The sequence below is a fragment of the Hylaeus volcanicus genome, chromosome 4 (genome assembly GCF_026283585.1).
Source record: "Hylaeus volcanicus isolate JK05 chromosome 4, UHH_iyHylVolc1.0_haploid, whole genome shotgun sequence".
NCBI lineage: Eukaryota > Metazoa > Arthropoda > Insecta > Hymenoptera > Colletidae > Hylaeus > Hylaeus volcanicus.
Window position 1 is genome coordinate 17,619,871 of NC_071979.1, and position 27,642 is coordinate 17,647,512.

The window sequence follows — 27,642 nt, forward strand, 5'->3', positions numbered from 1 at the left end:
TCTGTTCGGTTAAAATCTGAGAAAGGAGTAATTGTTCAGTCTCGCTTGATTTATGCCGTTCGCTTCTGGCGAAATGTAGCGGGCCGGTAGGATGTAAAAATACCAATTGAAACCGACGTAAGTACAAAAACAGAGTCATACTTACTCCCACCGTTTACCCGTGGATATATTACAATATACAGGATGTTCCTGGATTAAATTCCTTCACATGCGTGCACTATCTTTCGTTTCAATGATTGAAGATCATTAATAGACACATCATACACGTTTTGCTTGAGTAAAAATCTTTTTATATTAAACAATACATACGTACCACGTTGATATTTCAAAACATATTTTATAATTTCGATGGTTGCCTTAACGATACAAGTTTGCGATAACCAGCTTCAGATCTTCATTACTTTCGCCTGTACTCGGTATTAGAAACGTAAAAAATTTGCCGATCGCGAATGTGCCAATCTCTCGGTTAAACGATCAGAGCATTATTGATCAACCTTTCCGTTCGGCAGCTCCTCGAATCTTGTGCGCAAGAACTCACCAACTTGGAACTTCACGGCGAAGTTATTGTTCCCAAATTCAACGGCACCGCTAACAGCATAACCGCATTAGGATCATTGAAGTTCGCCGTTGGGAAGAGTTGCTAACGAGTGCTAATGTGGCCGCGCGGATAAACATTCAAATTACTTTGGATCGAAACTGCGCTAGACTGCATCGAATGTCGTTACGTCGTGTCCAAAGTTGCAGGAAGTTACCGCTCCCCTAATCGTGCTTGCTGAAAATCTACGGTTCGGGGAGGATGGGGGACTATTACCATTATCCGCTTATTTTCACTTCTCCTAACTAAGTTTCTCGTCTTCCCTCGTCCCTTTCACCCTCCCCTCGATCGAGTCCAACGCGAGGAGCATTCATTTTGTTCGACCAGCCAGAGGAGAAATCCGCTTCCACTTCCGAGATTTCGGTACTTTCCGACTTCCTATCGAATCCCTGCAGCAAGCATTTACTTTTCTCCACACAGACTACTCTACAGAGATTAAACCTGATTTATCCCTGAAAATAAAAACCTTCAGTAACATTTTTTCGTGGGTGGCTTTGTTTTTGAGAGAACGGATTTAGATTTTTCTGTTGTGTATAGTTGGACTATTTAAAGCGACTCTGGAGGCGTGGCCTGGGCGTAGTGGGGGTAGTTGTTGTACTTTGTCTCTTATTTAACCCTTTGCAATCGTGGTATTTTTTTTTGTGTGCCTACCAGCAACTCGAGATGCTTTCTTAGTATTCTATTAAAGAATCAGGTCACCTTTGCCTCACCAACAATCATTTTATTGACACTTCGAGTTCCAAAGAAATTAAATCTAAACAAACATTATTGCCGATTGATTTGCTGCGTCAAACCTAGTGGTGACCGAGAGTCACCTGTCGAGTGCAAATTAAACACACTATATAATAAAGTGCCTAAAGATTATTGAATACTAGACAGAACAGTAATAAACATTAGGATAGTTCTATAAAATAAATGCGATCCAAGTAAATACATTTGTTCATACGCGAAATGTGGCAACCATCGGAAATAATTTTTTCGGAAACGAAAGGTCGTATTAAAAAAAATTGTACGTCTCGTTTTCAACCCATTTTTGCACGAGGAATTAGTTCTTTCATGGTTGTACCACGATCTCGCTCGCGCTCTGCATTTATTCATTTACTTTCATTAAATTTACAGTTGCGCAGAAGCTCAAGGTACAAAGCAGTTGATAAGAGGAGCGCAGCGGAAAACTCGACAAGCCTTGCAATTAAGTCTGCGGTTAAGTACCGCCTTTAATGGCGCCGGCCCAATGAATTTTCAATTCTTCAGAGAGCTTCGAGTTACGGAGACCCGTTTCTTCAAAGCGGACTTTTCTAAAGCTGATACTTCGTTAAGACGACCGAACCTGTTTTCCAGTAATCAACCAACGAGACTTCAATTTTATCCGTCCTCGGGAAGAATTAATTACTCGGAAAACGATTAATTTGCTGATCTTTATCCAAGTCATGTAAAAATATTAAAAGAACGTAGTCGTTAACAGAAGATTAACAATTACGTTATCATAGTTGAATTTAAATTATAGATAGCGATAAATGCTCTGAATTTTCTAATAAGAATGACCAATGTATAAAGTATCAAGGAGATTTATACTTTTGAGAAACTCTTTTCAATTAAAAGAAAACAGCTATGTAAAAATATTAAAAGGAACGTAGTCGTTAACAAAAAATTAATTTTCTAAGAAAAATTACCAACATACAAAGTATCAAGGAAACTTATACCTCCGAGAAACTCTTTTCAATTAAAAGAAAACAGATGAAGAATTAAGCTGACGTTCATCCTGAACGTGAATGAAAAAACAATGAAAAGGAGAAGAATAAATCACACATATCGCGCACGGAACATAAATACTGGCGCCAGTCGAGGCGATGGCGGTCATAAATAACAATAGCGCACGCGTCAGCGCTGGAAAATGAAGAATTAAAGTTGTCATTCCAGAATCGTTGCGCATTCTGCATGGCTGGCGCACCGTTGGCTTTTCGTGGTTTATCATGTGGGAAATATGGTAACCCGTTTATCCGCGACTCGGTGTATACGCACTGCAGAACATGGTTACCGCAGTGGTATAAATCGAGTTAGGCACAGCGCGCTACGAAAGCGCATTTCATTAAGCATATCTATTTCCTCGTGGTTTAATACACTTACAACGCTGGATAAACTGACCCGTTTCGTGGTAAACACAAACATTTCTACTGAAGATGCTTGTTCACTCGGCACAGAACGTGGACAGGACAAATAGGTATGGTAATTCTAGTCGATTTAAATAGCACTTAATTTGGTTTGAATGAAGCAATCCTGGAAAGCATAGAAATGTATATTTCTCACAGAACATATGTATGCGCCTGTGTTTGCAATTTCTAGTGGTTGCTTTGTATAAAACAAAGATTCCATCCAAAAATGTTGCTTTACATTTTTCCATTCACTCTCTCGCCCAGAATACGCGGCTGCCACCAGTTATCGCACGTCCTGTATACGCTGGCGTAATTGCGTGACTGGTCCCGTGCACCGTTGTCGAAGAGCAACGCGAAGAATGATGAAAAACTCTGAAAGGCGGGAATACCGCGCCGCGAGGAATCTGTACAATCAATCCGAATTGTTTCCCGCTGCGTTTATCGACCAGAAATACCAGCGATACAATTTTGCCATGGTTTTTTTCCCTTCCTTCGTATCAAATCCTCTGCTCGTTCCCTTGACCGTTCGTCCTTTGTACGGTTCTTTTATTCGAATCGTAGTCCTCGAACAATACCGCGTTACAAACGCGGGACAGCGAAAGAGCCAGGCGACGCAGTTCTGGTTTTCAAAGCCGTGGAAATTCCACTTCGACGGATCGCTTCGCTCATTTTTATGCAACTTTCACGTATCACTGCGCGGAAGTGGCACAAAGGACATAATTGTTCGCTGGAAAGGAGGTTAACTGGCTCTCCCCATGTATCGCCGTTGTTTCGTTCTTTCCGTTTCTTTTTTCTCTGTCTCTTCAGTTGGCGGAGAACCACTTAAAAACTAGCATGAGCACCCATCACAGACCTCGCCAGTTTACACGTGTATCGCGTCTGCTTCCGAAAGGTCCATTAGAAACGCGTAACCGACTTTCTTTACGTGTATCGAAATTAAATTGGAAATATTTAAACAGAAAAGTTCGTTCTATCGGTCAGAGAGATTGTAATCAGTCGTCAATGATTATTTAGTGCGCCTCGAATGCGCAAAGGGTTTCCGAATTATAGCCTTTTCGGTACGAGCGCCGGATATAGATTCAAACTGAATAGGATCTAATCTCTACAAATAATTTCGTGTCGACATTCGAACTAAAATTATTCTTTGGCTAGTCTCATCTGAGCTGGAAACGTCAAGACTTTGTCGTTAAAAAAAGTCCAATTCAAACTGTTGAAATGGAATCTACTAAAAAAGTTTCACAACAGTTTCTAACCGTAGCTTGGACCTGTAATCGTGAAACACCAATATTATCTCAGGGCCAATAGGAAGCAGCTTTGTAGTCCGCTTAGAAGTCATCCTTTACGACCAGTTGGCGAACGATAAATCACCAGGAAGTGCTTTTTAGTGAGACACCCGAGATTTCACCATTCTACATTCATTGTCTATCTCTCCGTTTTATGCGTCCACCCTTCCGAAGTTCTGCAAAACACATTTTAATAGCGAAATAAAATCGTCCCATGACGCGCGTTCATATAAAACCTAATCGTCTTTACAAGCTATTGTGAAGCAGGTTGATTTTACAGAAGATAGATCGTACTTTTCCTTTAATCCTTTGGACTCCAAATTATATATCAATTTCGTTAATAGCAGCTCCTAAAGCTAATAAGTGTTTTATTTATAATTTCCTGTATCTAAAAAATAAGGCAATTTAAATGAAGAGAGAAATAAATTCACTTAAATATCAGTTTTATTCAAACTATTGTTTTACTTTGTAATTTCCATGTATATGGTATCTCTTGAAACAATTTCCAGGATGCAAACGTGGTTTTCTTTCGCATGTTTCACAAACAAAATTAGTTTCTTTTCTTCGTCCAGGTACTTTTCTATTTCAGCAAACTGCACAATCCTTGTGTTTTCCTTCGGAATGTCTAAAAATGAAATGAGACTTTCGGACGAGAATGAAAGAATGTCGAGTGGGACTCGATAAAGGAGTGCAAAGGGTTAATGTATTCCGTGGTACTCCTCGTGTTTTGTCGATAGTTGAGTTCATTTCGTTAATAATGTAGTCCATCCTATCGTCAATGTAGTGCATTCTGTCGATAATGTGATAACGCATGTCTCCACTTGATCGAAGGACTTACCAACGAGCGAAACAGAAACCAATACGCATACCCACATCGATGCATGAACGCTTTTGCAACTTGCATTCTGACATTGTTGCATCCAGACTATTTCTTAATACCAAGATACCTAAAAGTAAATGAGCATCGCGTAGCATGACCGTCGGCGTCGGATATCCGAGGTAGTTTATTGCCGGGTTGTACTTCTACCTACATTTAGCGACCAGATTAATGGAAATGGGGTATAATGAAATAATAAAATAGTAATTTTATTAATTAAAAGTTTTGATTTTATTACCAAATGTCACGAAGAAGCTGAGATCTTTTCTCAACGAGGAGCTGGTCAAGACTAACAAACAAACGTTATAAGAAAAAGGTAGAAAGAATTTCTAACTGTATACACTGCATATACTAAACTTTCTCTCTTCTTATTCTGCAGTCACACATATATTTTTATAGTAAAAAAAAAAGGTTGAATTATAGTAAATATTCCAACACAGATGATCGAAGGCCAACAAGTAAATTACCCGAGTGTCCAACTCCGTGACACAATCCTAAACTGGCACCATCACCCCACTCTCCCCAAATTCTCAAAAGCGACCATACCGACGAGGAAAAATGTACACGACGAGAGACTAAAGCAAACCTCTAAAGAGAATACATCGTGTGGAAAGCTCAGCTTCTGATTATAACGAAGTGTGGAATTTCGGTAGTGGTCCCGAAGACTGCGCGTACAAAACAGTGAGTATGAACTCGAATACGACAGTCCTCTCATCGCTGTATTCAAGAACAGCCACTAAAGGAAAAATGAAAAGTGGAGCACAGAGGTAATAACTCTTCCGTGGATAGAGCAGCGGACACCGTGAGCGTCGCTCGCTTATAGAAATTCCATAAACTGCGGTTGCACGGTAAATACTGCACGCTCCTAATGCATCGACTGTCGACCTCGGCGATATCGAGGCTTCCGCAGGATTTCACAATTTCACGCCATCCTGGCGAAGGGCGGGGTCGAGGGGGAGTCACGCGAGATAACTCGCTGGTCGCGTAAGTTTATTTATCGCGTCGGGTCGCATTTGAAATTCAATATAACTGGCTGGCAACTCCTGGTACCTGGGCGAATCCTCGAGGTGGTGGTTTGCATACATTTTCGCCCACTCCTGGCGATCGAAAATCCGCGTCGCGAACATCCCCAGCACACGCCGTCGGGAGTTTACAATTTGCGCGAGCTATGCAATTACTATCGTTAAGCTCGCTCGGTCGAGCTATCGATGCTGCGAAGTACGAAGTTTCCGTGGTTATTGCGTCTGGACGCCTTATCGTTCCTATGAAACAGTAACATGGTTCGATAATGATGTCGGTGGGGGAAGCGAAGGTGTGGGGGCGAGTTTGAAGTTTTCTTGTTGGAGGTAATGAAATATAGTTTCCCCTATTGATTTACGTATTGGATGCAATTTCGTTGTAATTACGCTGGTCCATTGCTGGCTCAACCTTTCATTGGTGACCTTTTTTATAAGATTTTTTATTTTATTCAGTGAACGTGGCAATTCCGTGTACGGTTGTCCAGAAGTGGTGCGCGAATTTTGTCCCGGTAGAGCTGTAATTATTATGCGCGGTGCTTTAGGTGGAGCAGGAACTAATGCTGCATAAGCTTCTAGAGACTCGCACAAACTTTGCTATAATGAAAATGAAATTAAAATACAGAGGTTGAAGACAACTAGAAGCGAAGGTGTCCCAGGCAATATTAAAAACGGAATTGGTGTTTCAATTTTCTAACCTTGCGACTATGTAGGCCATAAAAATGACAAATTCCCGATTGCACTTTTATTTTTTTGAATTTGCTAGATGCGCCAGTGTTACGTTCGCTTTCCTTAGACGTCCGTCGATAGATCGAACGGAACGAACACAATAAAGAGAACAAGACACTCGACACCGTCCACTCGACTCCGCTCCATATTGTTCGCCTTCGTTCAATCTGTCGACAGTCGACGAAGGAAAATTGTATCCCCAGGCATCGAAAAAGTGATCCTTCGAGTTTGGTCGAGCTAGTATCCTGTACTTGAAACGGTATACACTCGACGCGACAAGATTGAAATCCTTCGTGTCACATTCGCCCAGCGATGTTTCCCAGGTCAACAAGTACAGGGCGGTGCACCAGCTTTGCCTGTCTTAAATTTCTCCGTTGTCCGAAACAGGAGTCTGTTACACGAGAAAATTGAAAATGTAGAGCTTTATCGTCTGGAGAAGCACATAGGAAGACTAGAATATTATTGACATAGACGTGAGGAAGATTTCAAGATTTAACTTTCAATCAATCTTTTGCAGATATACAATAAAAACTAAAAGTTACTTTGAAGCTAGAAGCAAAATAAGCCACCAAACTAATTTATCCATTTTGGAGTGTATTTTTTTCCGTTAATATCGAGATGTATGTGGTCTTCAATGACAACGAACAGTTTGATAAGTGATAGAGCGAGGATTCAGCAATGAGAAATATTTTAAGTAATAATGTTAAAGGAAGCGCATGGAAAGTAAGATCGCGGTAACATTTAATTTTGGGAGAAGAACTTTCAGCTTGTGCAAGCGTGTGGGAAAACATAGGCTTTTCGGCGGCCTTGTAATTTGGAAGAACCGCAAGAAGAAAGCCTTTCCACTCCTCGAGCCTAAAACCTTTTTATTTGGCGAACTTTTATTCAGCTCAGCAGGTGTTTCAGATGAGAAAAGCTGATGGCCCACCTTGTATATCGTCGTCTCGAGAACGAGAGAAAAGTATTATTCCGAGACGTGGGGGAGGGAAAAGGCGATTGCACGGACTCTGTTGCCTTCGGTTCGTCCGTTGGCAGCAGCTTGTGGCTGCATCGGAAACTGTTCAACTCCTTCTCGCATGAGAATAAAAAAACCGAACATGTATCTCTGTGTACGATACACTGACGTTCAAAAGTTTCGAGCATCTTTTGATCTTTAAAATAAATCAACCTGTTTTCGTACGATTTCGAATGCGCCTTATCTTTTCCAGTATGAAAGAGTATAATTTTCTATAAATCAAGTAAACGTACATAAACAAGCTTAATTTCTACAAGTATCAGCATAACAGCATTGTATATTCACAGTGGAGGATCCAGGGAATGTTCAGTCGAGACGAATCGCTCAGCCACTCGGCCAGCTTCTATTGGCAGATCCGATGGTTGACTTATCCTGCCACGTTTCCCGATGGAGTTCGTCGATTCTGACCGCTTGGCTAACTTCGTTCCTCGTTCACGGTTTCATTTACATCACTGTTTTTAAAAGTTAGGCAGCGTAACCTCTCGAGAGGATACCTTGCATACTACGAAAGGCCAAACAAATGTTTCTTGAGGAAAAATGTGCATATCTTGAACGTTTATTTCTGCAATTATTTTATTCGATAAAGCACATCCATTAAAGGATTAACGAAATACACATTGTCATATTCGTATACTATCGAAATTGTATTATGATTCAGGAATTACGCGCAATTATTGAGGGGATAAAACACGAAGATGGGAGGTTGTTTTCGACGGTAATGGCTTTGTAGTCATCGGAAATCCGATATTCACGCCCGAGTGTCTACCTGAAGAGAAATTGGTACGAGATTCTAATCGATAACCGTACCGCTTTAACGTCGAGTCAACACGTAACCTCTCTGTTCCGCCTAATGTGCGCTAGAAATTGAAATTCATTATAGTGCGCCGGTTAATCATGCTGTTAACTCGGCTGCAACGTTCTCCAACGGCGCGAATTCATCGCCAGCGTTGAAATTGTCTTCTACTATGCTAAAACTCGTAGCAGAAAGTTTCAACTTCCCGCGCTTAATTATCGATTTAATCGCGGACCACGTTCGACGTAATTTAATAACGGAATGGAGAATTTTAATATCGAAACGAGTAACCTGCTTAGAAAATTACTTTACACGCAAAATTGGGACAAAACATGCGAATAGTTTCTTAATTGATTTATCAATGCGTGCATACTTTACCATTTATTTCAACTGAACAAGGACCAATTAATTTACTTTAATAATTTGCAACGTTTAGATTTGGTGTACCAAGTGACGTTTAATCTGCGCAAACCAGTTCGTAAATTAGTCTTTATATTTTTAATTAAGGCTGCGGAGGCGGATCTTGCGGATCTGTTTTATGCTCGATTTACATACAAGCAGGTTACTTTGAAATTTTATCCTCTAAAACGACGTTGACGTAAATGAAGCCTTGGTAAAAATGTTATTAAAAACGAGGACGATACTGTAAATTACATTTCTCGTGGTGGTTCGGGCTGTGTTTGTATAAGACGAGTTCATTGATGTTTTGATAGATACCCGCTCGGTTTACTTTTATTTATCATAAAGCTGGGGGCTTCGTATCGGGAGATAAATTACTGCAAAAACAAAAATGAAGTTTTTAGGTGGACTTGAAAAGAGAAGGCTGCGCTTTTCATCGGTGAAAGCGCCCGGACGGAGAAACGCAAACCAGCGTATCTGCACTTTACACTGGCAACGACTGGAAGAAGAATCTACAAGACGAGAGTCTTACGCTTCTCGTATCTCGCGTGCTTTTGTGCAAAAAACTTTTAGACGGGCAAGACTTTTAATATTACGTCGCGCGCCCGTGGAAAATGCCACCGTCGGCACATCTGCTTTTTAACTTACGACTGGACACCTTCCCTTCCGCGTTGAGCTTCGCAGCACCGAGACGGAATTATAGTTATTTCTTCCGTTCGTAAAAGAAGATTTTATACTTAAGGGGTTTATATACACCTGGACACTCCCAAAGAAGTCTCAATTTTAAGATTCTTGTTTATTCAATGAAACTATTAATTAAATATCCTTGTGCAATTATGGAAAGTGCATGTCATTTCATGCTTTACTAAACACACGTCATTGTTCATTTGCAATAAAATATGTATAGTAATTTTTAATCTATTAAAAAGAGATCCATATGAAGTACAAAGGTTTAAATATAAAGATGAATTAAATTACGATGAATTACTTTTGTAAATTGAATATCGTTTTGAATTAAGAAAATAATAAAGCAGAAATCATGAACTCGTTGGTTGCAGAATGCAATCACAAAGTTCAGTAATAAGGACTTCACAGAAATAAAAATGATTAATCCTTTGTTACCTTCTACCATGAAATTTTTAATGAGAAAATAAAGTGAATCGTCTGTCTACCGTGGGATGTACTTGATGACGTATATTCTGAATTCCAGGATGCGGTGTGCATGAGAATGTGAAAATGTCGAGCTTTACTACTTTAAGTTTTAGTATAAGTCCGTACGTAAGCGGATCAGTGATCGCGTCCGTTTAGGGTCAGCCACGCAGTGGAGGAGCTTTAGACTCCGCGCTAGTAGATACGGAATGACTGTAGTCAAACCACAGACAAACTCTTCAGTAACTTTGTTAAATGACTCGGACAGTGAGCTGATTTTTTAACACAACTACGCTATTAACAGTGTTAATGAGTCATTTAAAAATAGTTGTGGTTAGCAAAAATTAAAAAATGACGTATACATTAGGTAAAAACCTGTGACTAAATTATGTAGATTAACAAAAATCTTGGAACATTCCAGACTTGAAAAATTAAGTAAATTATTACACGTTTACATGTTTTTTAAACCCATTCACTGCCAACTACGAGATGTCTTGTAGTTCAAATTGATTGCAATTACTCGAGCGATAAGTTTATACCCTTTTGAGTCACGAATTATTGCAAAAGAAGATCGTAAATTTTCTTTTGAAAACAACAAATTTAATATCATTTTTTATCATCAAAATAACCTAGATTACACATCTGTATTAAATCTTGGCGCCCAAGGCAGAACTTTATGTTTGCTGGCAGTGAATGGGTTAACTTCCTCTCTACTAGAAATAAAACTATTGTTCATATAATTTGGGAAGAAACATCGTCGAAACGTAACCCTGCGTTTTCTATGCAAATTTCGTATAACATGGCGTTTCTATGAAGCCCAGCATCCACGTTGTACGGAGGCCATCTCTATGTCGTCGAATCGATTCCGCACAGCCCCATGCAGAAGCTTAACAATGAGAATTTTTTTGCACGAGCACAGTCAAAACACAGTTCAAACAGGCTCGGCAGTTCTCACTCTCGTTTCCGAGTGGTTCGAGTTTTACTGCGCAGGCGAGACCCAGAGTGATGAGGAACGTCAGAAGCGCGTACCATCCGTGTAATTCGAGGCACATTTCGCAATACCTGGATAGAGAAAGGGTCGCGCATACGAAACGGGGTCGCGAAACGCTTTTTTCCACTCGCAGCCCTTTCGACCGAGCGAGCTAACATCACACGTCAACCCGTGTCACATCCGGTTTCCTCGAATCGCAATGGAACGGTGTTACGCGAGGCGAAACACGCTCAAAGCGGATTCGCGACACGCTGGGGGCATAAAACCCCGAGCGAGTTATGCTGGCCCACTGTTTTTCCAAACTAGGGAGAAAATGAATGAGTTGAATGATCTTTTTCTATTAACCCTTTCATACGTATGGTTTTTTAAACACGACAGTTTCAATTTTTATTGCTAAAGGCCGCTGACTTTTTTTTATATGATTTTATTTTTCGTCGCATCTACTGGTTGATAATTGGCAACGGATTTAATTGGATTTCTGTTTGATTAGTGGTACTATGTATTATTGTAGAGTTTAGTGTCCTTCAGATAGTTGATGATGTTTTGGACTTTTCTTGTTATGCTTATTTTCTTGTTTATCTAAGAGAAAAGAATTTTTTGTTCAACCGTGTATTGTATTTGCGACAAAACACGTTATAGTACATGTACTATAATACTTCGACGGTACTTTATTGCTCGTATCCGGCAATACTGTTATATTGAGATTGAACTTTGATTCCCAATCTCTAATCTCGACGTTTCGGCTATTGGTTTCGACCCTTCTCAAGAGATAAGTATCCTCGCAAGGAATAAATGTATCTCCTGACTAGGGTCAAAACCAATACCTGAGACGTCGAGATTAGAGATTGAGATATACGGTCTGCAAATACGATATTCATTGGAATTAAGACATTTTTGATACAATACATAAAAGAGAATGAATAAATACAATTTTTAAGTGTAATGTGAAATATAGAGTTGAAATTAAAGATATGAAATAACCAAATAACAAAATAACGATGAATTTGTATGGAATAATTTTAGACATAGAATTTAATCTTGTCACACGGTCTGGGCCCACGTGATCCATCAAATTCTCTCGCGCGAATTGATTTCTATAAAATGAAAATTTGATTTCCATTGAATTCGCAAGCCAATGTGAATTCCCTGCGCGTTGGTTATTTTGACAAATATATTTCAAATGAATTGTTATCGTTTTATCGGTATCTACACCAATAATAAAACGGGGTAGAGAATTTTCAATAGAAGAATAAAAAAATAAAAAATACAATGTCCGTTTGCAGGATTGATTGTGAACAGCTCAACGGGAAGGCTGAACCATTGATGACCGATATAGAATGCAATTCTAAATGACAAAATAAATAAAAACCATAAATACCAAAACCAATAGTTACAAAACAATTATTGCGTTACGCTATTTTATAACATTGCTCCAACAGATCAGTACCGATGAGCAGTACAACTTGGTTAGGACAAGAAATGAAGCTGAAACTGCATTCCAATGTGCAGTGTGCAGTTTGCAGCATGCTGCACTGCGCTGCGACACTCTGCGTCATCCTAAGTTCAACGTGCACTTAGCTTTGTCGTCTGTTTTACGAACTTTCTTCGCGAAACTGCGCCGTTACAGTTTTGTTGTTGCGAAAAAGTGTTTGCATTTCGTAGCATTCGTCCGACGAAAAACTACGACTGCAGCTTTCGTCGTCGTCTAATACCGTTTTAGTGGCGATTTCGTTTTGCGAGCCTCCGATACTCGAATATATCGCTCCAAACGAATTCGCTGACGGTTCAAGCGCACTCGAGTTTAACGTATTTGAGGGAAATACGTTTGTTCTGTATATCATTCTATTATCCAGGCTGGATTCAAAGTTTTTCTCGTTCGGAAAATTAATTTCTTAAAGATTAAACGAGAACGGTTTAGTGCTATGTGGTCACAGATTTGAATCACAACGAGTATACAAGATCTATCCGTTAAGTTATGCCACAATTTTTTAGGTATTTCCGGTAGTGCAATTAAAAAATATTTTAGACCAATGTTTATCAGTTCTTGATGCGCTACACGTTCGCATATTTTTAAATCTGAAAAAATGTTTCTTACGTAAAAATGTAAAGAACAACGAAAACTCTAATACAAAGAACGGAGCTCTGTGTCGTAGAAGATGGATCGCAGTTCGAACATCTGATGTAACCTGATTTATTTTGTAAGAAATAATTATTCTAACTGTTTCTAATTTGTACAAATTATACTAGAGTGAAAATGAGGAGGGAATTGAACTATATATAAGCTTATTATCATTTTAGAAGGATAGGAAACGTAGACATTCGTCCAGATACGTTTTACGCATATTGCTCCAACTAAATTACAGATCCTGTCCAATTACTCAATTAATCACCTGCCTAATAGGAATCCCACATTAAAGGTAAATAATTCCACCCCGTGGGACTCTATGCAATCACTGTGATCGCCTATTACTCGAAGTTGGCAGTGCAAATACGAGAATCGTCCGTGTTCGTTTGCACGGAAAATATTCTGCGCCGATTTCGAGTATGGCGGCGTTCAGGTGGAGGGAGCGTACTCGATATAAATTCCGATCAGAGATATCCACTTCACGGGCAAATTCTTCCGCGTGATTTATCTCGCCGAGAAGCTCGTTTCAATTTGCCGCACGCACCCTCTTCCATCGCGTGTTACGAAATCGTTCGCTGGAACCTCGAAAATCCCGTGATTATTCCATTCGCAGTGATTTCCGCGGAAAATTCTGCGAGTGGAAGAGAGAATTAAAAATCCGAATTATAAATTGCAGGGATTTCTACGAGTTTAAAGAATTGTGGACGATGGGGGCTCCTGTATTCGCGAGTTTAAAATTTCAATTTTAATAAGGAACGCTATTATCTACTCCGGTGGAACCGATTAGATGAATTGTGCAATAAAATCCATACTAAAAAGTTACTTAAAAGTTACTAATTATTCCATGAAAAATTTGTGTGTATTACAAATGTATTTGAAATTCATTTGCAACAACGTTTACCAAAGTTAAGAACTTAAGGTCTTAAGGACTCTGCTGTAAACTCCTTTGAAACATCTCAAGCACTATTATATTTCATTTTCCTTGGAGAATTCTTCCTCTCTTGGCTGATACTTTGTTCGACGACTCCTACAATTGTCCTTCGAAAGCAACAAACAACGCACTCGAAGAAGGTACAGTCATTCGTAACGAGAAACACTGAACGATCCATCCAGATCGTATAAACTCTTTATTATTGCTGCTCTGAAGGGCGCTTTTCCGCGACGTAACGGCCAGATTTGCAAAAACAGGACGAAACCCGATGAACCTGTTTTTAATTGGAGGGATCGTTAGAACAGGAAGCCACCCTCTACCTCGCTACGGTTAATGAATATTAATATCCGAACCGAAGTGACTGCGTGCTCGTAGTTGATAGTGCCCTGTCCAATTTTACCCAAAGCAATAAAAACGACCATTTCTTCTCCACGGAATGCCGGTTAAATCGAATTACGCGTTGAAAGTCGTAAACTGATTCTATTTAAAACAATCTAAAACTGATAACGACGACTTTCAAAACTTATGTGTATTTTATAAGTTTTTTAAGTTAATTTCAAAGTTAATGTGCATTTTATAAAAATATATTATGAATCATACCCACAACGTAAAAGAAAGCAATTTAATTTCGTATTTAAATTGAAATACGTTTTCTGTCTCTCTGCTCTCGTAAATATAGTTTAAAAATAAACGTCTATTAGTTGTTTGTACTCCTTAATGAGATATCGGCAGAGCGTTAAACGTGTTTCGATGGAGCTCGCGGAAAGCTTCTTTAAAAACATCTGGTCCAGCGTAATGGTAATCTGAGTTTAACTAGGAAAACGATATTTGATCGACAAACGTTTAGCCCCGTTCTGTTCGGTAACTTCCCTGTCAATGTCAGGCCCGTATTTTCTCGTTTTGCAGGGATTATTCTCGGCGCGCGAGCTACGTGATTAATAGTGAATGTACAGGTGCTGCAGTTACACAAAAAATTGTGTGTTCTCCTATTTTATGCAACGCGATCCATTCGAGCAGATGATTAAAGTCGGATAGAAGATTAATTGCTTGCAATGATCACCGTTTTCACTCGAAACAAGATAAAACATCGGGTACTGAGACCACCAGAGTCCATTTGTTTAATTTCTGGTTTTTTTAATCGCATCTTTGATGTAATGCAGTTCCACTTAAGCACTAATTAAATATCAAATAACAAAAGTGTAAAAAAAAATCGAATATCCAGAAATGAAAATGAAATGTGCAAGTTAAGAAATAAATTAACCCTTTGTACTTGACGACAGTTTCATTACAGAGAGCGAACAATTTCGACGACTAAACCTCTTTCTACCAGGATTGAAAAGTCGTGGAAATAAAATATATTATTACTTCAAAGTGTACCAGTTTAGGAACCTATTTATGAACGAATATTGCTACGATCAGTTCGAGATTCAACGAAATCTAAGATAAACAAAGACTGTCGCTTCTGAGTCGCCCTTCGAGGCGACTTCGAAATTTATTCGAAATTGTAATGCATACAAAAGTAATTATTACTTTACAGCTCTGTTTCATTGCCACGAATGCTAAGCTTAATCGGGTCACCTTTACCTCGCCGACAATCATTTTATCGACACTTCGAGTTCCAAAGAAATGAAAGTCAAACAAACATTATTGTTGGTCGATTTACTGCGTCAAATCTAGCGGTGACCGAGAGTCACGTCTCGAGCACAAAGGGTTAAATACGAGAAACGACTTAAAGTTCAGCTGAACGCATTTCCAAACCAAACCTCAACCTCTATCGAAGTTGCCAACGGCAGGAAATAAATTCAATCCACGACTTGAAAGGATTTATCATTTAATCCCAGGGCGTCGGTCAGCGAAAACGTTATCTTCCGTGGGACCGCGCGTCCGTTACCTTTCATTCATCGCGAGGCTAAATAAAGAACAAAATCGCCCAGCGTTCACCGCAGAATCGAAGGGTCTCGTGCTTTAAGAGGAAAGTTTTTCCATTATGGACTTATAATCTTACCTTCATTGCTGCAGAAAGTGAAGCGCGGCCTGGGCGAACTATAACCAGACACTAAATCCTAATCTTTCCTACTTATCCGAGTACCGTGCATCCTTGATAAGCAGGTCAGGGAACTTTCCGCCAAGCTGTGCAATTACGAATCTTGGAGATGGTCTCATCGATCGAACTTCACTCGACCGGTTTCTTATAGACGTATTGTTGGAACTTCAAGCGGGGCTGAATTTATAACATGACGCGACGAAAGGACACTGAAAACTTTCTAACGACGCATGGCGAGTTATGAGTGTGGCCCGACCAAGTTCACACCTATTTTTTAGAGGACTTTGGCTATCGAGAACGGTCAAATTAGAAGTCATACATGTTTAATTCTCAAGTAATGAACTGATTCCTTATTGTGAAGACTGAAAAAAGATGATAGATACAGATTCAAAGAAATCAGATTCGAATGAATGTGAGTTGCGATATTTAATCGTCTGCACTCCAAGCAATTTGGCTATATGCAGACAGTCAACTCCACGATCATTTTTCTTAGATTTCTGAGTTATGGAATGGCCACAAAAAACTCTTTGCAGTTTGTTAAATTATAAGATTTGTTTTTTAATTTTACATTTTTATTAACCAAACATAATCATACACAAATAATAATAGTTTAATGGAAATATTGTCCTTCATTTGATTATTTATACGAAGTTGTTTGAAATAAATAATGGAAAACTATCGTAGTTATGAATGAAAAACTTTAAATAAAATAGTAAAGCTAAGCAGAAGGTGAGCTGTTAACCCAGCTAACTTCAGAGTTACAGTGTCATCTTGGCCCAAGCATTTGTGACAGTAGCTATTAGGACCACATTGTTGAAGCACAGTGTTAGAATTTACCTCTAAACCAACGGAAACTACAATACTAACGGAACTAACGGTAATTCAACTACGCAAAGTGATTGGATAATTCGGGAGAAAGAGAGTTCCTCGATAGATCTCCTCCGTTTTCTCGCGTTCCAACGAGCAATTCTGTAAAAGACTCGAGCGTTTAATCCACAGCTAAACAGAAGTTCGCTAGCAGGAAGACACTTCGATTGCAGCGATACCCTCGACGAGCAGCGAAGCGTCGCGACGCCGCTGGCTGGATAAAGAATTTACTACGACCATCCATCGAGCGCACGAATAAGACGCTATAGGTATCCGCTCTGGAGCGGAACGGGAGGACGTCGGGGAGATCAAACGATCAGGAACTTTCGAAGCGTGCCCCATTAAACGCAGCTGGCGCACTGGTTACGTGATTTCGTGGCGACCTACGTCGTGCTAAAAATTTAACGTCCTTGCAGTTATCGTGAAGCTAGAACCCGTCGTAAACACCGCATGATGAACATACGAAACATTTATTCCTCATATTATGTACAGTCATTTTTTAATTGCTCCATGGATGCTTCAAAGTCAATTAAAAAGTCTATGAAAGTTTCGGAGTCAATTTCTTTGGAAATCGGCCACGTCATACGAAGCTTTAATCCCACGCACTCGACTTACATTTACCCAAAAACTCGCCATTTATCAGCGATACTACGAACCTCGAAGTATTGTGTTACATTCAAAACATGAAGTAGAATGTACTCGTTGTATGGAAATAATTGATCGTTCGGTGCAGGATTTTCCAAAACGGTAAACCAGGCTCATATTCGAAAGCAAATAACCAGACGTGCTTTTCCACACTAGGTCAATAGAAATGGTTTGAAAAAACACGTGTAATTCCCATTCAGATTCGCCACGCGAATGGTTTCACATTTTTGCATGGTAGTATACTTCATCCGCTTAAAATTTTTGTTAATACTGGATCAACTTATGAAGTCCTAAATCGATGTCATGGATCGTTAGTGACAAATGAATGGATTTCGTATATCAAACATTTTCGATAATCTAAAAGAAAATTAGGTCTGTAAGGGATATGAGACGTGCTTGGCCAGACACCGCACTCAAGTCTAATATTTTCGTTAATACTAGATTTTGTATGTTACACAATTTAGATAGTTTAAAGGAAGATCAGCTCTGCAAGGGATATGAGACGTGCTTGGTCAGACACCGCACTCAAGTCTGTAGGAAATCAAATTTTAAACTTCAAAACGAAACGACTCCTAACAAAAGTTCTTCCACTTAAATAACAGAAATTTTAAGCTTCGCCATCAAGTATAAATCTTCCTTTTAAAAAAGGGGTGTTCAAGGAGCCACTTTGGTCCTGATTTACGTCTCCCGTTGGTTCGTGATGGGGAAAAGGTTCGAAACATGGTCGGAAGTCGGCGAGGAGGTACGAAAAAACGATAGATAATCAATATCGATACGACCGCGGGGTCCTAGGGATCAGTTCTCCGGACAGAAGCGGAGTAATGGTCCATTCCAGAACCATCAAATCTGTCGTCCCTCCCCCTCCGTCTCCGTCTCTTAGTTTTTGCCATCCCCAGGTCGACCACGTTCCTTCGGGTTCGAGACTCTGTTTTCCACTTGATTTTCCCGCGCCCTTCCACCTTTCGCTCTATTTATCCAGGCTACGCGAAGGGCTCCACGGGGGAGGTCCGAACATTTTGCTATTTTCTGCTCCCTCCGACGTTCCGCTTCACCTAAACGCCCCGCGCGTCTTTTGTGCCATCCGGATCGGATAAACTCGACCGGGAATATGGGAGGCTCATCCCCTTGTAGTGTTCTCGAGAGATGGTTAAATTGTTGTACGAGCCACACTGGCCCTCGAAGATCACAAACAACTGGGCAATTTCCAACGGTCACCTTTTGTCGAAGCGAGTGTATTGCTTTGCTTAGGGAGGAACAAACCGAATCCTTGAATCCCTAGTGGTTGTTAATCATTAAAAAAGTTGAGCTTTCTTACAAATTAATTAATCAATTTTCAAGGGATCTTAGATCCAGAATGTGTACTACTTTCATGATAATTTCCTGTACTAAATACAATACTTAATCACATTGACACTTTCTTATTGATATTATTATAATAAAGTATTCTTCCTCAACGAAGTACATATAATATTAATTTCGTTAGACATGCCCAGAAAGAATAATAAAAAATTAATCACTCTCAACGACCACTGAGAAATTTTCGCAAGAAAACAGTTTCTCGAATCGTAGGAATCTCGTCGACCTTGTCTTTTCGCACGAAGGAATATTCAGCTAAGAATAAACAAGAGGAACAAGTACGTGTACGAAGTGCCTTGTAAATATTTGCATCAAGTTGCTGGAACTGCGCAGCATGGCGTTAACGAATGGAACGAAAGTGGCGAGGAAGTGTATAAAGCTTCCTTGGGATGTATTCGTGTAACGAGAATAATTGAACTTACCTAGCGCACAGTATATTCTACTTGTTTAGAATACTGTGACTTCGCAGCAGTGGATATTACGTGGACCGAAAATTTTTAGTTCTAGGATACCCAAATTGTTTCAAATTCTGATAACAGTGACTCAATATACATAAATATCATAAATTAGATTTAATACTGAATAACTTCACATTCAAGTTTAAATTTCTTAGATTTTCGTTGGTGCTCGAAATTTGTAGAAAAATGTCTAATTGAAGTCTGTCTATTGAGGTCTGTTCACCAATCTATTTAAGGTATATGTCGCAAATCTACACAGACGGTCCATTTCGAGCAGGAACTGTGGCATTGCGGACCAATTTCCCAAATCAAGGACGCGTGCAATGTCTCAGCAAACTCTCGAGAACCGCCCAGCAATATTATCATTGGCATTCCTGGGTCCCTATCTCTGCAGCCCTTTACGAGCGTCTTGTGGGTACAAATTAGAATGTTCGGCTTGATGTAGGATTACTTTTCGAGTTAGAATTCCTCTGGAAGACCTCCACGGTAGTTCGGACTTTGAAATTGGCTGGAATTTCGTGCTTAATCTTTACGACTCTAAAATTAATTGAAATCTTTCAATTAGAAGCTTCGAGCTTTGGAAGTGAAAGTTAGAACTAGCAGAACTTTTTCCTATATTGCTTTTAGGTTTCCATTTCTTTTTATTATAGAAGCAAATTCGATTCAGTTGTCAGAAATTCTTTTCCTCTGTGCACGTCTATACACGTATATTCGTACGTTCACAAAATCAGTGATAAAACCACGAATATGATCGAACACGCGTCGAAGAACAAAGGCTTCGATGAAATGATTTGAACTCCAAGTGTACGTACATTGAACTTCATTTTATTCATCTCATTAACATGATCGTTACGCGATAGAATATTTCATCATAGAATGTGTTGATCGTTACAACAATTAAGTATATTCGGATAAATTTAGATGTCTTATCCTCTGGTTTTCGTAACAGTTCGGTACTTCATTATATCCTCTGATTCATGCAACAACTACATACAGTATTATATTTACTTCAACGCTTACAACAATTGAGTAGATACTTGGCATTTTTTTTTTCATTGAAATTCATTCATTTCTATTTTTTTCATGCAAAACGGCAGTGTTCGCCGCAATCGATGGGACTGGGCGTTAGTTAGATTACCTAATTCACTTGTTAACGAGGGATGATGTATGACTAGACCAGTGCTTCCCAACCAGAGCTGGGCAAAGTGGCTAAAATATGAATAGCCACACTGTTACTGCTCAGAATGTTATATTATTCCATCTACTTGTGTAAACAAAAGTTTCCTCCATCAATGGTAACCATTCAAAAGGTAAAAATTCATTTGTTTAAACTTTAGATTAAAGTAGCCATATCAAACATGTTTTTGAATATGAATGAGTTAAATCGAATCATAAAATGTTGTGTCGAAGAGTCACAATCGTTAGTATCTTATCAAGAGTAAAACTTCAACTTCTCCTAAGCGCATCGCTATGAGAAGCACTGGACTAGACGACCTCAGCATCCTCTTACAAACGAAATTCGATTCGTTGAGTTCGACCAATTAAAATAATTCGACGGACCAATTGTTCTAATGCGTATCGACCGAACAAATAATTGGCATCGAAAGCAGTGGACGTCGATCATCGATTGCGGGGCACGATCTGGGCACGCGTCCCGTTCTGCGAAAGCACAGAGTGACAGAGAGAAATAGAGTAATATGGTAAACGATTTATTTGCATTCTACGTTCGTTTACAGAGTGTTTGCCGAGCTTTTGCTACGCGCTTCGGCGGCGTCTCACCACATTCGTGTCGCGTGCACAGCATCTGCCGAACCCATCCGTTCTCCCTCGTTTATACGTACCTGAAACATCAAAATAAACACAGATATGAAGTATGAAAACTCTACAGAAATAGTAAGGAAAAGCTGTATAAAGTCAACTTGGCAACGAACGTAACAATCACTGTAGGGTATGTACAGTACGTGTCAAGCTTTCGTAACACAAACACGAAGATTCTCTTTCTGTTCGATCATTTACTAGCCCAAGGTAACACCCTGACAATTTCCCATAGCCCATCAGAATCCCTTTCTTTGTTACATACGTGGAGATAACACTCATTGTTTTCAATTTCTTTACCTCATGTTGAGACCATGTGCGAGTGGAATCAGAAATGTCTTTCATTGAACCGTGGGTCCACGTGGGAGAAATACACGACGAAGAGGACAGAAAGAATATAAGTGAGGATAATCGTGGTTTCGAATTCTTAACAGACCACATCCTCGGTATATTTTTGTTTATAGACAAACAGACGAGTTCCTTTTTCCTATCTGGTTACTTCACGATGGTAATAAAAATAGTACAGTGTAAATCAGTTTAAAAGAAAGCAAGCTTGTTCATTGATATTTTTTAATTTAGATTACTTATATATAAAGTTTATGTTCGTATCTTATTCCTTACTGTATATGAGCATTATTGTACTTTTCTTTATGTCTCTTTTTTTAAAATTCATCTACGTAGATAAACATTATTTTTCCCAAAGATCCAAAACATTTGATTTAAAATAGTACGCTTGAATCCTTTTCGGGCATTCCGTTTTTATTTAACAAGCATGAAATATTCATTACTAGCCCAATGCTTCTAATGTCATGTAAACGTCGAGTGCATGTTTAACCAAATTCTGCCCGACGATATTACCACCCAGATGGCAGACGTCGGGCGCAATAACATTAGTTGCTACCAAGGGACGGGGTGGAAAAAAGAGGGCTAAAGTGGGATACCATTTTGGGGCAAGAGAATCGCCAGTCGAGCTTTAGAATTATCACTCCGACAGCCATAAAGCGGGCACAAGCATTGCCTCTCTCCCATTTTTACGAGCGAATTATGCAGTGCAGCGGATCCCGAGTTTTACTCCGCCAGTACGATGGTCCAGGAGCAACGTTCTTTGATGCATAAGTTCGAGGAATGAGTCGTATAAATTCCTTGCCGCGGGATTTTCGTAACTGTTCCACAAGCACGTGCTTAGAAGTTTTTACAGGCTCGAAGGCCCGAGCTTTTTGTGGCCACGAGCGCGCTCCACGACCTGGCTGCTTCCGCATGAATGAAATCGAGCCGTAGAGTTTGCTATGCGAACTTAAACGACTAAATGGAATGGCTCTACCACCCAGAAATTCAATTCCCTTATTTAAGATGGCCACCGCGTTACTCGCCAACGAATTACCGCTTGTTCCGAAAAGGAATTATTTAAGTGGCCGTATCGAACGTATTGCTGCAATAGAAATTTTAATTCTTAATTTGCTAGTTTGGATGTGCGAAAGCGAACGATGAATATTTCGTTATTATGGTTTTCGCTAGAAGAGTGAATTTATATTTTGGGCAGTCAAATAATTTCGACCCGGTTTGATCATCTCTACTTTTTACTACAATAAACGTTACGCATGAACATCGGAATTCCTGAGAGAATAAATATTACAATCGAACCATGTCAAATTATCGTAATGCCAATACCCAAACTCATTTTCGTAGCAATTAGCTTGAAATATCGATTCGTAAGAACCCCAGCGATGGAATATTAAATTCCCATCGTGCAGAGTGATCATCGTTACGATCAGTAAATACATTATTTCATTCGATGAAGCAATAATGCCGTTTAAACAGTGGAAGCGAATTAATTATTGAAAAATTATCAATTCTCATGACAAGTGTTCGACGCATGTACATGTACGGTGTGAGCTGGAGGCAACAGTTCGCCCTTAACCATAATAGCTTAATTAGGACGGTCTAGTCGCGGCCGATGGTCGATGTCGGGATCATCATTTCTGAATGCTGCCGCGTCAGATCTTTCTTGGCGACGAACACCAAGCCCATCTGATCCCTTCGAAAATGATCGCGAGCTAACAATCCCGCCAGTGAAGAACTTTACTTCGCAGCGCAACCTTTCATCCCTCAGGAACAGCAATCTGTCACGGGGGACAGAATCCGAGAGCCAGCGACACACCTTCGAAGAGGGAGTGTCTGAGGTGGCTCCGTGAGCCAACGTTGCCTGCAATAATCCGTGCGTGATGAATCCTCTTGTCCTTTAATCCGTTCCTGTCAATCATGCAGGATTAAACTTCATTACCGGATAATAATAGAGAAATAGATGAATCCTTCCCGTCAACCATAACACCACGTCCCTGGATGAATATAAATATCGTGTGCGTGGCTTGTAAAAACAGCCTAGCAAATTTATGACCGTTTCTATGTTCACTTGTATAAGATTACTTTTTATACGAAACTGTGTTATTCTGTTGTATTGTTTTGTGAGCTACTCGTCAGGTGTTCCTTCTACCACTCGTCAGACCTGTACCTACTCTATTTATCTGACATTCTATTTACCTATACTACTTGAAGATGTTTCTTCTACCTACACAATTAATCACACGTTCTTTCATGGATACTCCTAATCAAAATGTCTTAATCTTTTCAAGCTGTATAATGGGACATATTTATTCTGTTACTACCCACCCATTTATTCGCCTCGCAGCATTGTTCACCACACAACGGGACATGAATTTCGGCTGTTCGAAAATAAAAAGATTTTAAATCTTAAAAAGCAATCCATAATGCATATTCCATGTACGCTACGTCTCAGCTTGACTGCGTCTAATAGCCAAAGAGAATTCATCTGAAACAGTGGCATGCGTGAAACTGGAATCTATCACGGTACTAGTCACAAATCAAACGAGCAACGTTCACAGAGAGCACCAGGCCCATTAGCTTAAAGCGAATACGCAACGTCGAAATACCAAACGATACCCTTAATACATGTTATCCTCAGGGTTCCCCTCGTTCAAACCAATTTGGAGGTATTTGCAGAACGCGCGATGAAAGCTTCGCATCATTCGCGTGGGATTACTTGCAATCAACATGGTTCCCACTCAATCATCAAACATCACAGGACGCATAAGACTACCTATTCATTTGTTTTATTCTTATTTATCTAACGTCGTCATTGTATTGCTGCAAAACATTGTGCAGGCGTTTGAGTCAGGACTTTAACCTTTTGCAATCGCCACCTCTCTTAAGATGCCAGGACCAAATCATCAGAATCATATCAACCTTAGAGGAATATTTAGTACTCATTTTATACTAACTTGTATCACAAACAGTAACTTTGTACCTCCTGGAATTTTCAAAAAAATTGTAACGCTGCCAGCTTCATATTAAGTATACATTCGAGATATTAATTGTGAAAAATTTGTCAATATTTTAACATCTATTGATTGGACCAAACAAATATTAATTTCTGACGATAGTTAAATGAATTATTAATGATACATATTGTTTCAAAAATGTTCGTGAATATGATTTTGCTGTAATATTCATGTTTCGGGAAATACTTCCTCGATGGATCTAACGAGCCCTCGAATCGACCGTCACGCGGTTATTGTTTGCCCTTGCCCCACTCTTCTTCAATAGCGAGCCGCGACCCTACCCATTTAGTTGAAATAATTATTTGGCAGAGTCAGACTTAGACTTTAGAAAGCAAAAGGAATTTTGTTTTCCTTTGATTTTCATCGTTTCGTACTTAGTGTTAATCGTGTGACTGTACTGAATCCTCGGTAATTATTTAGAAAAGGAGGATCTCGCCGATTTCGAGCATATTTGTTATACATGTCTTAATACATGTACTCTGTCTTGATTTGATTTTTCGTGATATTTGAATTTGAGAAACCTTCAAGGAATTATATACTTTTACAAATTTTGCGTTCCCATAAGTTTATCTTGTGTAATCACTAACAAAGTTTGCTTGGACTTACGATGTCCCCTCAGGAGAGACATCCGAGTGCAAAGGGTTAAATAATCACCATGACTCGTGTATGTGGGAATTTGTACAGAAAATAATACTCTATGTACAAAGTGGATGAAATAATATACTCGTAAATTTGCAATATAGAAATATATATCTAGTAAAAGTAAACAAGATCTAAACCAACACCTTCTTCCAACAATTCTGACAAATGAATCTGAATGTCATGGAAAGGGTGATTTCTCCAGGCGCTGAGGTCAATTCTTCGGTTCGCCAGACGCAGAGTTTGCCGGGCGGAAGGCAAGAACAACCCTGGATCGAACGTTTTATCGGTTACGAGCACGTCGCGTCGCACGGTAAAGTTCGGCTCCAATCGCACGGAAGGGCACCGACGGGCAATTAAGCAGCCCTTACAGACGATCGAAGGGACACGATGTAACGGCGATGTTCGCTGAATCGTGTCTCCCAGGGACTTAATCGTTTAACGGAGTCGCTAGCAGGAAATTGCGGCTGACAATTGATTTCGTGGCCTCGGTGCCTGTTCAATTTGTCCGCCGGCGACTATGGATTGGCAGGAGTATCGCACCCCTCGAACGGGGACAAAGATGGGGTACAATCCTCATCGAAATAAAAATTTCAACTATTAAAGAGAAGATAACAAATGTTTGACTATTCGAATTATATTAGCTCGTCGAATGGAAGTAACTCGAATTATCGTTATTCGGTGAATAGTAGAGATACGTGTACTCATTGGATGATTAACGAAAATCGATCTATTTGTTTCAGAAAAATTCATTCAACGAATAACACAGATAACTAGATAAATATATCCAATAGGAAATACATTTATTCGACGAGTAACGATTTATCAGCTTCAACTTCGAATAACTTCGAATAACTAAGTTGCATTTGCTTGCAACAAATCACCTAAACAGTGAAATAACAAATTTTCTAGAAAATACATTAACAATAGCATTAATAACCACAACGATGAAGCAGAGGGGTCGCCTAGTGTGGGGATAAAGCGATTATGCGAGCCGCGAAACGCGTCCTGTTCAGATTCGATCGCGGAACGACGTACGCCGGGTTTGCTCTCGTAATTGCGGCTGCAAGTCGATTTCCGGGGCTCATAGGCCGTGAAAATTTGTAGCCAGGCGTCACGTGTAGGCTAAAATGCACTCGCGTCCAGCCAATGACGCGTGGCGGGTGTATGACGTACGTGTGTGCGGATATAACGAGGTCCGAGCCAGCGAATTCTCCGCGTGCCTCGAAACTCGAGCAAAGGGCTTCAAGCGCGATTCGCGAACCGATATCGATGATGCCCGGGAATCCGATTTCCCGCCAGCGGGAAATTCGCGGAACAATCTGCCTCCCTTTCCGCGCGATCAAAGGAATTTCGCAGCAGATCCGGACGCGATGAAGACACGCGTTGGCTGCTGTTATTTAATGAAATAGTATCCATTTCATTTTTAGCCAGGGAACAAGTTTGGTAAATATCACTGGAATTATTAGAATTCAAAGATTTTACTGCGCAGAGATATCATTATTCCCATATTTTGCACAATTCAAAAGTAACTCCTTATAATGACTTGATGCAAGTCATCAGTGACCATCAAGGTACTCAACGTGTTAATTAACACAGCATCGTGTTTAGAGTAAAAGGGTGGTGATCCTCTGCTGGTAAATAGAGCCCACAATGACTCTTATTTCCATATTTATGATAAAGGAAACCAAGAGCAAATGGTGTCGTACGTTTCACTGCCTGATGGAATTTGATCGAATTGGCAATGGTTCATCCAAAGACAGATCGTCAGCGCTTCCTTGGGCGCCTCCGTGCGTTCGCGATTCGACTCCAATTACGTCGGATAGCATGAGGAGCAATTAAGCAACCTGCACGATCGACCGAAGGGATTCGACCTTACGGGCAAGCGAGTGCTAGAATTGCACGGTTTCAGTCATTACATCTAACGGAGACAACGGCAGCTTGGCTACTGGGAATTGTGGCCAACAATTGATTCCACGGTCCAAGCACGCTTCTAATTTGTCCTAATGCCAACGAGAACGAACCGAATTTCGGGAACGGTAATAGTCTTTCGCGCGGCAGCCGATAATCGGTCGATCAGCGGTCACAGATGAGAACAAATTTATTCGTGTCCGTATATCACTATCGGTTCGGTTACTCGGAGAATTCGAAGTATTTTCACACATTTCCAGCATTCGTCCACTAATTTACTATCTGCGATTATATTTCCCGAAGATGACAATCGTAGATTCGAAACATGAGTGAACATTTGTTTCACCTCTTTACCTGTTTTCTTAGCAAACCATGTGCCAATGCTTTCTTTCCTCAAAGAGATACATGGATTATTTTTAAATACTCCCAATCGAATCGTCGTACACATGAGATTCCCACAGCAAACTCTCTTTGATTCCTCGCACGTTTCTTGTCATC

The 27,642-nt window shown here is 39.9% G+C and overlaps 2 protein-coding genes across 16 annotated transcripts in view; both read right to left on the bottom strand.

The window, feature by feature from the left end:
- The window catches only part of LOC128875095 (neurobeachin), a 242,142-nt gene that overhangs the window by 194,214 nt on the left and 20,286 nt on the right, over positions 1–27,642 (bottom strand). The window lies entirely within an intron of this gene.
- LOC128875101 (neurobeachin-like) overlaps positions 19,991–27,642 on the bottom strand; it is a 191,682-nt gene continuing 184,030 nt past the window's right edge. The window contains exon 2 of the mRNA XM_054120451.1: positions 19,991–21,264. Within this exon, the coding sequence (XP_053976426.1) occupies positions 21,199–21,264 (66 nt within the window). The 3' untranslated portion in view covers positions 19,991–21,198. The remainder of the gene's footprint in view (positions 21,265–27,642) is intronic.